This window comes from Prinia subflava, chromosome 2 (genome assembly GCF_021018805.1).
Source record: "Prinia subflava isolate CZ2003 ecotype Zambia chromosome 2, Cam_Psub_1.2, whole genome shotgun sequence".
Classification (NCBI taxonomy): Eukaryota; Metazoa; Chordata; class Aves; order Passeriformes; family Cisticolidae; genus Prinia; species Prinia subflava.
The window spans coordinates 98,884,127-98,897,715 of NC_086248.1; the positions used below are offsets into that span (position 1 = coordinate 98,884,127).

Here is a 13,589-nt window from a genome sequence, read left to right on the forward strand (position 1 = left end):
GCTCACCAGATGCCTTGCAAACCTCTGCACCAACACAAAGCAAGGGCAGAGCAGTGGCAGGAAGGCAAAGTGGAAGCTCAGGGGAAGCCCAGGATTTCCCTTCTCAAGGGCACAGCCATCTCTGCCAGCTCAGAATGCTTGTGCAACTACAAAGCAGTGTTCCCTGTGACAACAGAATCTTAAACATACAGCAGCCAGAGAACTTGAGACACATGCACACTGAATAAAGAGAGGAAGAAGTAACCCACCATTTTTAAGAGATCTAGACTGAATATCATGAACTGTATGGACAATAATGTTCCAGAAGATTTCACACCAACAGTGCTACATAAAATAACTTCTGAGTACCCTTCAAACAACTATGATTTCTCATTTAAAATAACCCCTTGCATTTAAAAATGGAGACCTGAGATACTGGTTTTGCTAAAATAAGAAAACCTTCCAAGCCCTTCCACCCAAAAAGCAAACAACAACAACAACAACAAAAACCGAAAAAAACAACAAACACCCAAATCAAACACAAAACTCAGTCAAAACCCAAGACTGTGGCTAGACACATACAGCAACACTTTGCACTATAACCCAGGCCTATTATTAGGCTACTAAGCAGAGCAGATGATGTTTATGCATTCTCAGTTACTCATGCTAACATCAGGCTCACTTCTAAGCACAACACTGCATTTCTGGAGGGCAAAAATTGCACTCCTCCATTTCTGAAAAGATCTCCCACTGCCATGGGGACTCAGCTGTTGCAAGACACCCATGAGGATGAATAAATGAAAGCTCAAACAACAAACAGAAAAGCCTCTTGAAAGTTATTTGAACTAATGAACTAGACCATGACACAAAAATACAAACTTCAACACACAAGTAGGACAAAGCATACAAAATCATCCACTATGAGTTGCAAATCTCTTTTTCTGAGGCACTCTCACTCCATGTAGAACACTTTTAGCTAATCAAAATCCTGGACACTGTTCAGTTTTCCCAGGTACCTTTTTCACCTTCTGGTGAATCTACAACCTAACTCCTTACCCTAAAGGCAGGATTTGCTCCATGTTCCAGTAAACACTTGACAGCTCCTGTGCATAGGTTAAATGCAGCAATATGCAAAGCTGTTCCAAAATCAAAATCACTACAGGTGGCATCCACATCTGCAATTAAACATCACATGTGAGGTATGCAAGTCTGTTACATGAACATTTTCCCTACAGATTCCTTGTGAGCACATTAGTTTTTACGGTTTATGTTAGCATTTACACAGACACACCATTATTTATGTACCAAAGGCATATGAGAAGTAATTCTACATAGAATATCAACCTTATTTGCATCTGTTTATTCATGCCCCGAACCCACCTGGAAGATGAGCATGTACTTTCACTCATTTCTTAATATGGATGGCTTAGCTGCAAAATTGCTGCTACTCAGGATGCCAAATCTACTGTGCCAAGATTAACAAGTGAGTGACTTCAGGTTTGCAAGGAAATTAGTATTTTAATGTTTCAGAAACATTTATATTTTATTGCTTCTAGGTGTCCAACATTAAAATGAGATGCATCTTCAACCAGTTGTTTTCCTTTGTGGGCAGGCAGTAGAGCGAGGGAAAAGTGATTATACATCAGCTTTACACTGATTTAATTCCTAGTGGCCAAGAATGAAGTAAGAGCTGGTGACTGTTACAATTTCTTAGTTTTCAAAGAATTGCACTCTGAAGGGTCTCACACTGGTAGTTTGGAAAATGGAGCACTGCATTTGACTGGAAGTGATTTAGCACAATATACATTTCTATCAGTTGTTCCAAATATATCTTTGAATCTGCTATGAAGTTATTACTGTTCTAGAAGATTGGAGTTTAAATGTCTGTTTAGTCTGAGGCTCCTCTCTTAAATTACACAAGAGACTCATTTTGAGTCAATTAGGTATAGGACTGTTAATTAAAAATGCCAGCTGATTTAATACACAAACCAAAAGACCACAAGTATTAGCAATCATGTTCCAATTTGAAACACCAGTGAGGAACATAAAACTTTCCACCTCAGGGCTGAAGAGTTTGCTTGTATTTTCCAGTAGCAGTCTCCATCCCAAAAAACACTAGCCCTTCTCACAATGCCAAAAACGTATATATCAACTGCATCAACCTCCCTATATAGTTACACTGAATGAACAAATACAGCATCAACATATATAGAAGATAGAAGTTATGTATGTCTGTATAGACATTCTAAGTTCATACACACTAATAAAATCGACTCAATTTTATAAAGAACAAAAGTAACAAATTTGCAATCAGAATTTAACAGTTTTGCAATTGCGCTGATTGAATATAAACATGAAAAAAGACTGCATTCACAAGCCTCAGTTATAGTGAGAACTACGTATGCAGATGTACCCTTGACATACCAAAGGTCAGAAGACATTATCAGTCTAAAACCAGCTGGAAGCTCAGGAGCTGGACACAGCCATTGAAACTTGCATGGAACACAGCCAAACATTTTCTGCACACATAGGGACCGATTTGCAGAAATACTGGTCAGTACCATCAGCTACTGAGCCAGCAACAGCATGCATTCCTGTTTTGAAAAACAACCATTGTGTGGTTTTGTTTTTTGAGTTAGACTGTGTGACTTCCTCAGACTTGCAAACTTCATGCTTCCATTTTCTGAACAGTTCTCTTACAGCTTTGATGTAAGTGGGCACAGGAAAAGTGACAGAAAGACAAATATCCAACTTTACCGGGTAAATACCCCCAAACTATCTACAGGAAAATAATATACAATTTTTGTATATCATTAATTAATTAATAATTTTAAATTAATTTAAAACCTCTAAAAGTCCAGGATCAAACTAGCTCTCTCCTGTAACAACTGAGGAGTAAATCTGTATGAAAAATTTAACTACAGAGCGTCATAAAGAGGGTAGTTTAGCAGTAAATCAAAAGGAAACACCTGTGCTTCACAATGGGTGTCTCAGAGTCAGCACACCACTGACTTGAAAAGTTATTTATATACTAACAACCGTTTTTCCTCCAGTTCAGTATGGATCCATCCAAGCATGTTCGCCTTCTATGTATGCTCTTCCTTCTCTGCAAACTGCACAACGAAGTATGGAGCTAAAGTTATTCTATTAATTCAGACCATCCATTGTTTCCATGTCACACAGCAAATTATTTTATGTATTTCCTGAGATAAAAAACATCAGCTGCTTATCCAAGAATTGCCAACTGCCAAGACATTTAAGCAGAGTGGTTTCCTTGGAAATGTGAGTGAAGTCCCACCCTTTCTGTAGGAACTGAACAGGAGGAGAACACCAAATGCAAATAAGGTCTGAAAGGAGACCTAAACTGCCGATGCAAATTACGGGGAACAGGCTATTGAAATGTGATGTGGACTTAACTACTGTGCAGGCTGATTTTGTCTTTTGTTACCAACCCACACTTGCCACCTCCTAAGCAAGTCACACCAGTAACAGCACTAACTAACAATTACCTCCACTGAGATTCAAGATGAGGTAAGCAAGCCTTGGGCACTCCAAAAGCCTACCAGCTTTTCAAACTGTTAAGACAGAGTTCCTATGTAAAGAATCCTTTTGCAAATTGGCACAATCAGAAGGATATTCAGTAGAACAAATCCACATTTGTACAATTTTAGTGATAAAGTTGCTTAGTGGTTTTGCTGTCCTGACCAAATTAGAGACAAACAGTTCTGGGTCAGAACCATTTCTGTACTTCCATCTGCATTAGTATAAATAGGGCTCCAATTACCAATCCTTCATAGTATAATCCCAAAAGGTGTTATCTATTTATGCCAATCACTAAAGTCAAATTATTCCTTAAACAGGACCTTCTACATAGCTGAGAAATGGGAAAAACCAACATGTCAAAATTGCCTCAGTTAAAGGTCTGCAACATGCAATTCCCAAATCCCCACTACTCCTTTAACCCTCTCCCTGCATTTCAAACATACTTCTCCATGTTTAAGCAACCTTAAAAGCACAAGATTTACTGGAATAATTGTATCTTTGGTTTTCTGCAAACACTCTCTTAGTTCTCAATAACTTAAGATTACCTGTTTGCTTTCCAGTCTATTTGAAACTTCTATTGTCTTGCAGAAAGCTCAAGTTTAAAAACCAGCAATGGAAAGAGTACAGTAAACCAATAAAAATAGGTTAAGAGAAAAATGAACCAATGAGGCTGAACAAAAGAATAAGAAAATATTTATGTATAAATGGATAAATGAACACCACACAGACCTCTACATCAGCTTAGGAACTACCAGATGTGGACAACTACGTGAAACAAAGGCGACAATGCCTACCTTTTGGCTTTGCATTTTTCAAAATAACACTGATCAGTTCTGGAACATCAAAGTAGGCAGCATAATGCAAGGCATTCATATTGGTCCAGCGGCTGCGTAAGCTGCTGTCAGCACCCAAATCAATAAGCTGTGTTGCAAACTTTACAGCAGTTTCAACATCACCTGCAGGGTAATTTTTATAAAGTATGCATTAGTGATTTATTTATTTGACCTGAAAAAACACACATGTTTACATGTAACACAGAACGTACATTAAGCCCTTCAAGCTCACAGCAGAACTATTACTCTGCCTTTCTTTTTAGGATTAGGATACTGAAATCTTTGCCCTTTATCATAAAGGGCTGAAATCTCTAGTGTATGATAACACTGTTTTCCTCTAACATAAGTACCGTGTCAGTCATCAAACCCAGGAGTTTTAGTATCTGATAGAAGAAAAATAATTGCACACCACAATGCTGAAGTTTATGTTAAAAGATCTGCCAACACTAGGGAAGATAACCTACGCCAGACTTCTCTCAAACTCAGAGGAGAAGTGGGCTCAGGTCAACAAAAAAGGAACACAATATAGAAAAGTTAACAGAGGTGTTCAAACAGATTTAAATGTGCTCTCATTTCCAGTATTTATGACCATAATAATGCAAAGGAAGTTTATTGTTCTCTTGTGACATGAACAAGGTGAAAGAAATAAAACAAGAAGAACAGCCAGTTGCCTAAATGTTCTGCTGTAAGAAAACTACAGCAAAGCCCAAAGCAAACTTGCAGCTTGCACCTCAGTCTGAAACTGCCTTTGCTACGTAAGTATCTGTTTAAGCTGGTACTTATTACTGTGTAATACCTATACCATACCTATACCACTAACTCAGCGTGCTCCCCATGGCTGCAGCTGCAGTTCTGCACCTTCCTTGCTCATGGCCACCAGAAGAGAGAAAACCAAGGACTAAAAAAATTATCTACTGCAAGGAAGAACTCTGTAAGAGTCAGTGAGATAAGCTTATGTGAGTCATTAGGTTTTTACATCTATAATGACTTTTTTTTTTTACTCACCAATGCCATGAGCCCCCGATTTGCAAGTGTAATGCAGGAGGGTCATATCAGTCAGTCCATCTCTGTCATTCACATTGCAACCCCTTTTAATGATCTGACAGGCAAGTGGAAAACAAGCACATTTTAGCTCTGGGATATCTCTGACATCACTACTATTTCCTAAGTTATTTCAGATATATTGACCCCTGGATTCACTGCAAGGGCTAGTAACAAAGAAGCCTGCCAGAAAATACTCTACTTGCAAAACTGAGCAACACACACAAATGCAATAAATAGCATCATAATTAACCTTCATTATTTACAGATTTAAAAAATTCTTTATATTTCTCCTTCTAACATATACCTCACATGCCAAAAAGTTAAGCAGTTAACTGCATGGGAAGATGATTTATGAAGCTCTTCCCTTGTTCTTTGATCTCTCCACAATTACCCACCCCACTCCCACACACCCCCAAAAAGAAGACTGCAGTTATAATGTGGTGGGGTTAATCTTCACTACACTTCCCCACATGTTCAGAAAAGCCTGTAATCCAGAAGAGAAATAAGAAAGTAGGATGGCAATACTAGAAACACATTTTGTGTCTTGGAAAGATTGCCATTAAGGTCAGGCTTCAACAGTAACTTCATATATTGGAGTTTGGCATTATTGCTAAGTAGGAAACTGAAACACCAAGGTGAAGGGTCTCAACACAATTGCCTTGAGAGAAACATTGTTTACACTGTCTGTGCAAATATACTGAATTTTATCCATCATCTTTCTTTTTCCAAATAAAACCTGACAACATGTGGAATACAAGGCATGATCAGTCACTACTTGTTAAAAGGCAGAAACTATCTGCATTTATTAATTCTGCTTCTGAAGAAACTGGTTTTATTCACTGTCAACACAGTATTTAACATTGAGAGGACGCAAGGATCTTCATTTGTATCTCACCTCATTCCCAATAATATCAATATTCTGCTGGACTTGTGGAACCCACTGCCTTAAGATAGCAAACAATTCAGAAACTGATGTTTTGGGGTCAAAGAGTATTTCTTGGCACGCTGCGTCATTGGGATCGAAGAAGGAAAACTCTGTTAAAAAGAAAAGAGTCCTTATATAAAATCTTGACATTTAACATGCATCTGGTTTTTCAAACTCAGAGGCAAAGAATAGCAGAGAGAGTCACTTCACTACTCATTACACTGGAAAAATCAGAATGGTGAATTAATTGGGTAAATTTTCTTTAACATCTGCTCTGTTTTTCCTTTAGTACTTAGATCTTGCTTATGCTTCTGAAAAAGCTTTGAATCAGTACCCAATACAATGGTACTGCAAGAGTGATTTTAAGCTTAGGCAAGGAGTAACAGAGACGTACAGTGATTCTGCTAATAAAGGTTCACTGTTGTTCAAGCCAGGCAGAGGCTGCAGGTTCCAAGCTGTTCCCAAGCACAGAGAAGCCTATTGATCCCTCAGGGATCAAATGCATAGATGATTTCTCCATATGCTACAAAACATGTCTTTTCCTTCTTCTTCTTTCATCACAAGTTACACAGAACATGCTAAAATATAAACACACACTCTAATCAGGAAGGCATTCCGTGACCTCTGCTATTTTCAGTACTCAGAATGCATCAATCCCAGCTGCTGGCAGCTGCAGGAAACAAACACCTTCAAAAATTAAGGCACCAAACCAAGACCAGAAAAAAACAAAACACACTTTTAAAGATTTTTAAGCCTCATGTTCTTTCAGGCAACCCAAACTGTTAAGTGTATAAAGCACCTTACTATGAAAGTATACGTCACGTTCCTTACAGGTGTGTGTGTATGTCTATATGCATCCCTTATTTTAGATCTGTGGAATTTCTTCCAACTCTGGAAAATTACATGAAAGAATCTGGATAGCAGTGGCTATGAGGAGAGGGAATGGAAACAGAGTCTGCTGCCATCAGCAAATGAATCATGGCAAACACTGAACATTCACCCCCGCTGCAGCTATCGGGGAGTTGCCTTTGAACAGGTTTCGGATAAATGTACTCAGCTCACATAAATAAACTCAGCTCACATCCAGATTCACGGCTCTCAGACAGGACAGACAGGTTAAGCAACAAACACCATCAACCATCTGGGTGTGTGACATGGCATAAACCACCCCGGGTGAATCACCCCAACCTTTCCCCAAAAACAGCATACCTGACTCCTGGATTGGACTAACAGATAAAAGCATGTAGAGAGTTCAACTTCCTGCCTATTTAGAGTTCTCCAAACTGCATCATCTTGATTCAACAAGAATGGAAAAGGAGGACAACTTCACTGATATTTAACATGAATTGGTATCTAGCATATTAAAAAAACCCCAAACCCTTTATCTCCCAGCACTACATGAAGTATGCTTCTTCCCTACATCCCATGCATCAACACACACTCACTGATTTATCCACCAATATTTACCTTCCACACAAACCACACTTCATCTACAGCTGGAAGCTATGAAGTAAACAGACAACTAGGCAACAAGGTTAATCACCTTGCACAATATTCACAGTCTTGACTTCACCAGGAAGATTTCTGGGCACAAACCTGATCCAAGTTATCTATCAGAAATGAACTCTTACAATCAGTAAAAATCTGAGATTGTATCAAGTATTAACAACAACCACCCTAAGTGCTTAACAGGTGATCAGCTGTAGTCTTTGCAAACAAAAGCAATGCTACAGAAAAATCTGTTAAAGCATTGAATCCCATGAAAGGATGGCAATGGCTTCTAGATACTTCATAATATTACTTTCTCCCCCTCTATTTTTCCCAAGTATTGATTACAGTGCTCAACTGCATTAAGGAAAAATAAATGCATTGAATGCAAAGACCAAGAATCTCTGAATCTCTCTCTGTAGTGTTTTAAACTCCTTTACCCAGATTCACCAATGTTACTGTTACACAGGCAACAGCAATCTCCTATAAAAGGATTTTTTTTTCATTTAATGAGTAGGCAGAGGCCAGGTAGAACAGACAGCAGTGAGATCATAGAGTTATTAGAAGATACCACAACAAAACAATGTTTAAAGAAGAGAAATGGAAACTTTATCTAAGGGGTGAGAAAGCAGAATGAAATTAATCATGGCAGTCCTTAAGAGTAGATAAGGAGAGAAAAGTGATGAGAACAGGGCTAAACCATGCAAAGACACACGTTCACCTACTGAAATACGTCATATGGAACACTTACATTCCCAGCCTGAGCTAACTTATAAAATGGGTCTTGAGAATGCTGAGTCTGTCAAAGACAGAACATTACATGTATTTATTTTACCTGAATATGAATACAGCTGATTGTTCAAATCAATGCATGGGAAACAGAGGTGGAGGGAGTAATTTTTAAGGTATATTGATGCTACTAACATCTCTGCAACATTCAAAGGCATTGTAATTGTAGCTGTCAGTGAAACTCCTTACCTACTGTGATATTTTAACATATTATATTACTGTTAGCAATTTGATTATAATTTATACATGTGAAGACACTTATTAAACATTATTCTGAATGCTGATCCTTGGTGTAATTTTCTACTACTCACTTTACAGTCCTTTACCACCACAAATATGCACACTTCCACCAGAATTATCCCCTTCTAGTACATCATTTACACGCTGAAAGCACAAGAGAAAGTGTAACTCTAGAGGTTTTAAATGTGATGTCCCTTACTCCAATTTTACATTTTAACACAATATCCAATTCTACACTGAAACGTGCAAGCTACAAACACGTGACCACATATGCACACAACTGTGGCAAACAAAGGAAAAGATATAACTTACAGTGTATGCAATAAGAAAAACTGAAAAAGCATAGGTCTTCATCTTTCACTTCAACTAACAGAGAAGAAAGCTTTTTCTGGACAGAAATAATGAACAGTTGACAGCTTTTCTTAAAATTTATCCCAAATTCATTTTCTGTTTAAAGTACATACCACAGTCTGAAGGCATTGGTGCTGCAGCAACAGAAAATGTAACAGATGATTCAGAGTTTGGGAATAAGAATCGTTCTCTTTCAATGAGTGAATCTCCTTCAAAGGAAGGCTCTGGGAGATCCTCTATGGTCATCTTCTAGAAAGCCACTTTAGGAGGAAAAAAATCAGTAAATAACTTCACTGGAAATACTTTGGATTGTTTCTATCACAGCAAGATATAACGTGTAATGAGACTAAAATCTTAAATTTGCAAACTATTACTGCCATTGCATTCTTAAAAACTAATAAATTAACAAAGCTGGTAGAGTATGGTGTCAAGGTTAGCCAACTTCTAGTTTTGACCTCCACCACTAAACTTGCACGTAATTAATGGAAAACATCGTATTTCTCCCCAATTTCCCACTTGATCAGTAAAGAAAATATTAATGCTCTAATTAGCAAACACACAATGAGGATAAATGGATTAGTGTGTTTAACAGCTTTAACACGAAGCATCAAGTACTTGCCCTCATACTCTGCATGCACACTCCCTTCACTCTGAGCAAGAACATGCTGCCAGCTACTGCTGCCTCCTCTTTTTAAATTCTCAGCTCTTCAATCTTCCCACACACAGCTGCAGACAATTCATCACCCAGTGATTCACTCCTGGACTCACGATTCCATATCAGCTCCTTTCCCAGCTCTTCTCCTTGATGTTTTAAAATAGCACACTTACCACAGTGTTGTAACCTTCACCCTTGATGCTGTTTCCAGTCAACTTCCCAGGCCTTACAGCAATCTAAGAGAGAGAATCAAGACTAAATGGTTGTAGAGTTATAGTGACAAAACCCAAGTTACATCCTACTTATGATTCACAGGTTAAAAATCAGAGAAAAGCTGGATACCACTTGCAGGACATTTTATCAGGCAAATTCATTAACAAATAAAGAAATCATTATTCTTAATAGAAACGGACATGACTGCATCATCAGAGGCTACATCTTACAGTTGAAAAATTGAAATTCTGCATCTTGAATGACCATTATTAAACACTTGGGGTGAAAGCGACATTTCTACTAAACAACCTGCATTTTTACTCTGGAGATTGCTATACAGCGCTCTTTTCTCATGAATTTGTTTAGCCAGTTTGCTTGACAAAGAGAAGTCATTGAGCTTCAACAGATATTTGTTTTTATTACATTTCATTTATATCCAATTAAATATGAAAAACTGAAAGGTGACTTATTTTGGGTTTTGTATCTAACACACAACAAGCTATATGAGTAGATTTAGTCTGGTATTTCCCCACTACTTGGAACCTCAAAAATCTACATGCTAATATACAAGGCATTTTAGCAGTGGATTACAGATGCTAATCATGAAATAAATAAATTAAAGCCTCCTTTTCTTGCCCATCATACACAGTTCACCTTGTGCTCAAGTTGGAAATAAAGGTCCACATGAAAAATGCTCATGTTTCTCCCAACCAGTTGATTTCCTTAGTCTTATACAGCTGTACATGTTCTGGCATGAAGATCAAGGAGGAGGCCACTGGAAGGACAGGACTATTTTTTCCCACAGCATTATCAAATTTCATTGGCTTACGTGTTCTTTTATTCAACAAGGCCAAAAATATCTCTAATTATTTCAATTAATATTTTCTTACAGTCAGGAAAAGTTGAGAGTTTACATTTCATTGGCTTAATAGTCATCACAAAGATGACAGCAACAGCTTTCTTGTGTGAGGGACTATAAAGTCCCTTAAGCTGCAAATACTTAACTAAATTCCTTTTGAAGGGCAACAGTGAAATAAATCTGCTACAAGCTGATATTTCTTCAGAGGCTATGGCAAAACAAAACAAAGCTTTGTAAGACACACGAAACCACAAGTTTCTCACAGGCAGCACCTCAGCGCTCTCACCAAACGCACAAAGGAACAATTAATATGCATGAGTATAGAAGACATACTAGCTGAGCCTCTTAAGCTGGAAAATGACACAAAAGAAATTAAAAGTTTTTTGTACAACCCTACATTGAGCGAACAAAAGAGACACAGTGAAAAGCAGCCAGACTTGATTGAGCAGATGGTAACAGGAACAGGTGAGACTTTCTAAAGTAGGACAACATAAATTGTTGGAACTTGAAATCGACAGAGACATTTCAAAATTAATACAAGAATGAGTGTTTATGGCAAACAGAACACAACCTGTGCAAGTAGCCAGGGCATTTTTTATTCTGCAGGGCCAGAGACAAGAACACCATCTGTATTCTGCCAAAGCAAAGCACCTCCACACCTCCAATGAAGTGTGCACACCCTCACACTGCAGGATTTTCATCTGGCTCTAGAAATGCAGCACGTGTCACGACGCAGCACTGAGACACACAATGTCAAGACAACACGTTCTGCACCCACAACCACCTCCAGAGGCTGCCAGCTCAGGTGTCAGAGCTTCCCAGCTAGCTAACACCACACACAAACACAGCTGGAAAGGCAAACGGAAAGGAAAAGGCTGAAAACTATTTCAAAGGAAGGGAAAAAGCAGCCCCATGCCACCCTCATAATGACTTCTGTTGTAGGCAAAACCAAAACTGCCTGAGGTATTAACAATACCCAAGACATACTTTCGACCAAGATTCAGCTGGAAAGTCCTGAAGCAATGCAATGGGAGGCCTTCCAAAAGAGCAGTGATTTTCCTGTACTAGTAGAAGAGTTTAGAGCAGAAACTATTAGAGAAATTACATGAAAGACAGAATTTTTCTGTTCACAGCATTGTCAAACTACCACTGAGCATAGTTTAGCACAGCAGACTATCATACTTACTATTTGCCAGCCATACGTTCTTCCAACTGAATTATATCTGAAAATGAAAGAACAGAAATATCAGGGGAAAAACTTCAGAGGCTCATCAGATGCACACGCCCTTTCATTGACAAAGCTGAACAGGTTTCCTGATATCCACGCATTACACAGGAATGCACGATAGCTCTGCGTAGACACATTTAAAAAGTTCCATAACAGAGGATCCAAGTTTTTCATGTGCTCTAGTTTGTCATTTGTGTTAAAGCACAAAGCTGTCCTGCAAGTGCTGTAACAACTTGCCAACACTAAAGCACTTCAAACAACAACATACAGCTGTGCTGGGCTTTGATAGCTGAACCTGTCACAAATGTGATGCTATTTTTGACAACAACTATCTATAATGGACTCCTTATCATGTTCTTAGATGTGCTCACGAAAAATTAGATTCAGAGAACAAGTTTCTTGCACATACACCACCTGCCCACTTCACAACATTTACAGCACAAATGGTAGACATGTTATACACATGTAATAAACTCAAGACTTTGGTGGTGTACAGGGCCCTCTCACAACATGGAAACGTTTTCACACAATCACGGATTCACTGAATTGTCAGGGCTGGAAGGGACCTCTGGAAATCATCCAGTCCAACCCCCTGCCAAGGCAGGGTCATCTGGGGCAGGTGACACGGGAGTGTGCTCAGGTGGGGTCTGAATGTCACCAGGGAGACTCCACAACCTCCCCGGGCAGCTGTGCCAGGGCTCTGCCAGCCTCAATGTAAAATTCTTCCTTGTGCGGAGGTGGAACTTCTTGTGTTTCAGTTTATGGCCAGTGCTCCTTGTCCTAACACTGGGCACCACTGAGAAAAGTCTGGCACCATCCCCTTGGCACCTGCCTTCGAGATATTTATATGCATTAATGAGATTCCGTCTGTCTTCTCCGGACTACACAGGCCCAGCTCCCGCAGTGTCTCCTCATGACAAAGATGCTCCAGACCCGCACCTTTGTGACCTGCCCTGGCCAGGCGCTTTGAGAAGCTGGAACTTCCCGGGAGCTCAGGTCCCGCACTCTCCAGGCCAACTCAGAGCTCCCCCGGCCACCTCCATAGCACACGGGCAAGCCCCGCTCGCAGGGGGGGGTACCAGAGCGGACCCGGGACACCGCCCCGGCCCGGCCCGCGCCCCCGGCCCGTGCGCCCGGCGCGGGGGCCAGGCCGGCCGCGGCCCGCCCGCTGCGGCGGTCCCTGCACCGCCGCACCGCCACCCCGCCCCCCAGTACGCGCCGAGGGACGGTGGGAAGCGCCGGGAGGGCGCAGGGAAAACACTCGGAAAGCACCCGGAGAGCGCAGGGAAAGCACCCGGGGAGCCCCGGGAAGCGCCAGGGAGCGCCGGCCCCGCCCCGGCCCTACCTGCTCTCGGCCGAGCGCAGCGCGCGCCGCCCGGGCCTCCCGCGCCCGCCCGCAGCCCAGGGAGCCCAGCGAGGGCCTGACCCCGCCCACCGCTGGC

At 40.4% G+C, this 13,589-nt stretch overlaps 1 protein-coding gene across 3 annotated transcripts in view; it reads right to left on the reverse strand.

Moving 5' to 3' along the window:
• The window catches only part of CLIP4 (CAP-Gly domain containing linker protein family member 4), a 31,816-nt gene extending 18,227 nt beyond the window's left edge, over window positions 1-13,589 (reverse strand). For 2 of the 3 annotated variants that reach the window (XM_063391184.1, XM_063391182.1), the window contains exons 1-8: window positions 13,493-13,589; window positions 12,106-12,142; window positions 10,021-10,083; window positions 9,306-9,452; window positions 6,295-6,434; window positions 5,361-5,454; window positions 4,317-4,478; window positions 1,036-1,154 (exon numbers count right to left, since the gene is read on the reverse strand). In XM_063391184.1, the coding sequence (XP_063247254.1) occupies window positions 1,036-1,154; window positions 4,317-4,478; window positions 5,361-5,454; window positions 6,295-6,434; window positions 9,306-9,438 (648 nt within the window). In that variant the 5' untranslated portion in view covers window positions 9,439-9,452; window positions 10,021-10,083; window positions 12,106-12,142; window positions 13,493-13,589. Of the gene's footprint in view, window positions 1-1,035; window positions 1,155-4,316; window positions 4,479-5,360; window positions 5,455-6,294; window positions 6,435-9,305; window positions 9,453-10,020; window positions 10,084-12,105; window positions 12,143-13,086; window positions 13,466-13,492 lie in introns of those variants that run through there. The other variant, XM_063391183.1, reaches the window with a different exon arrangement.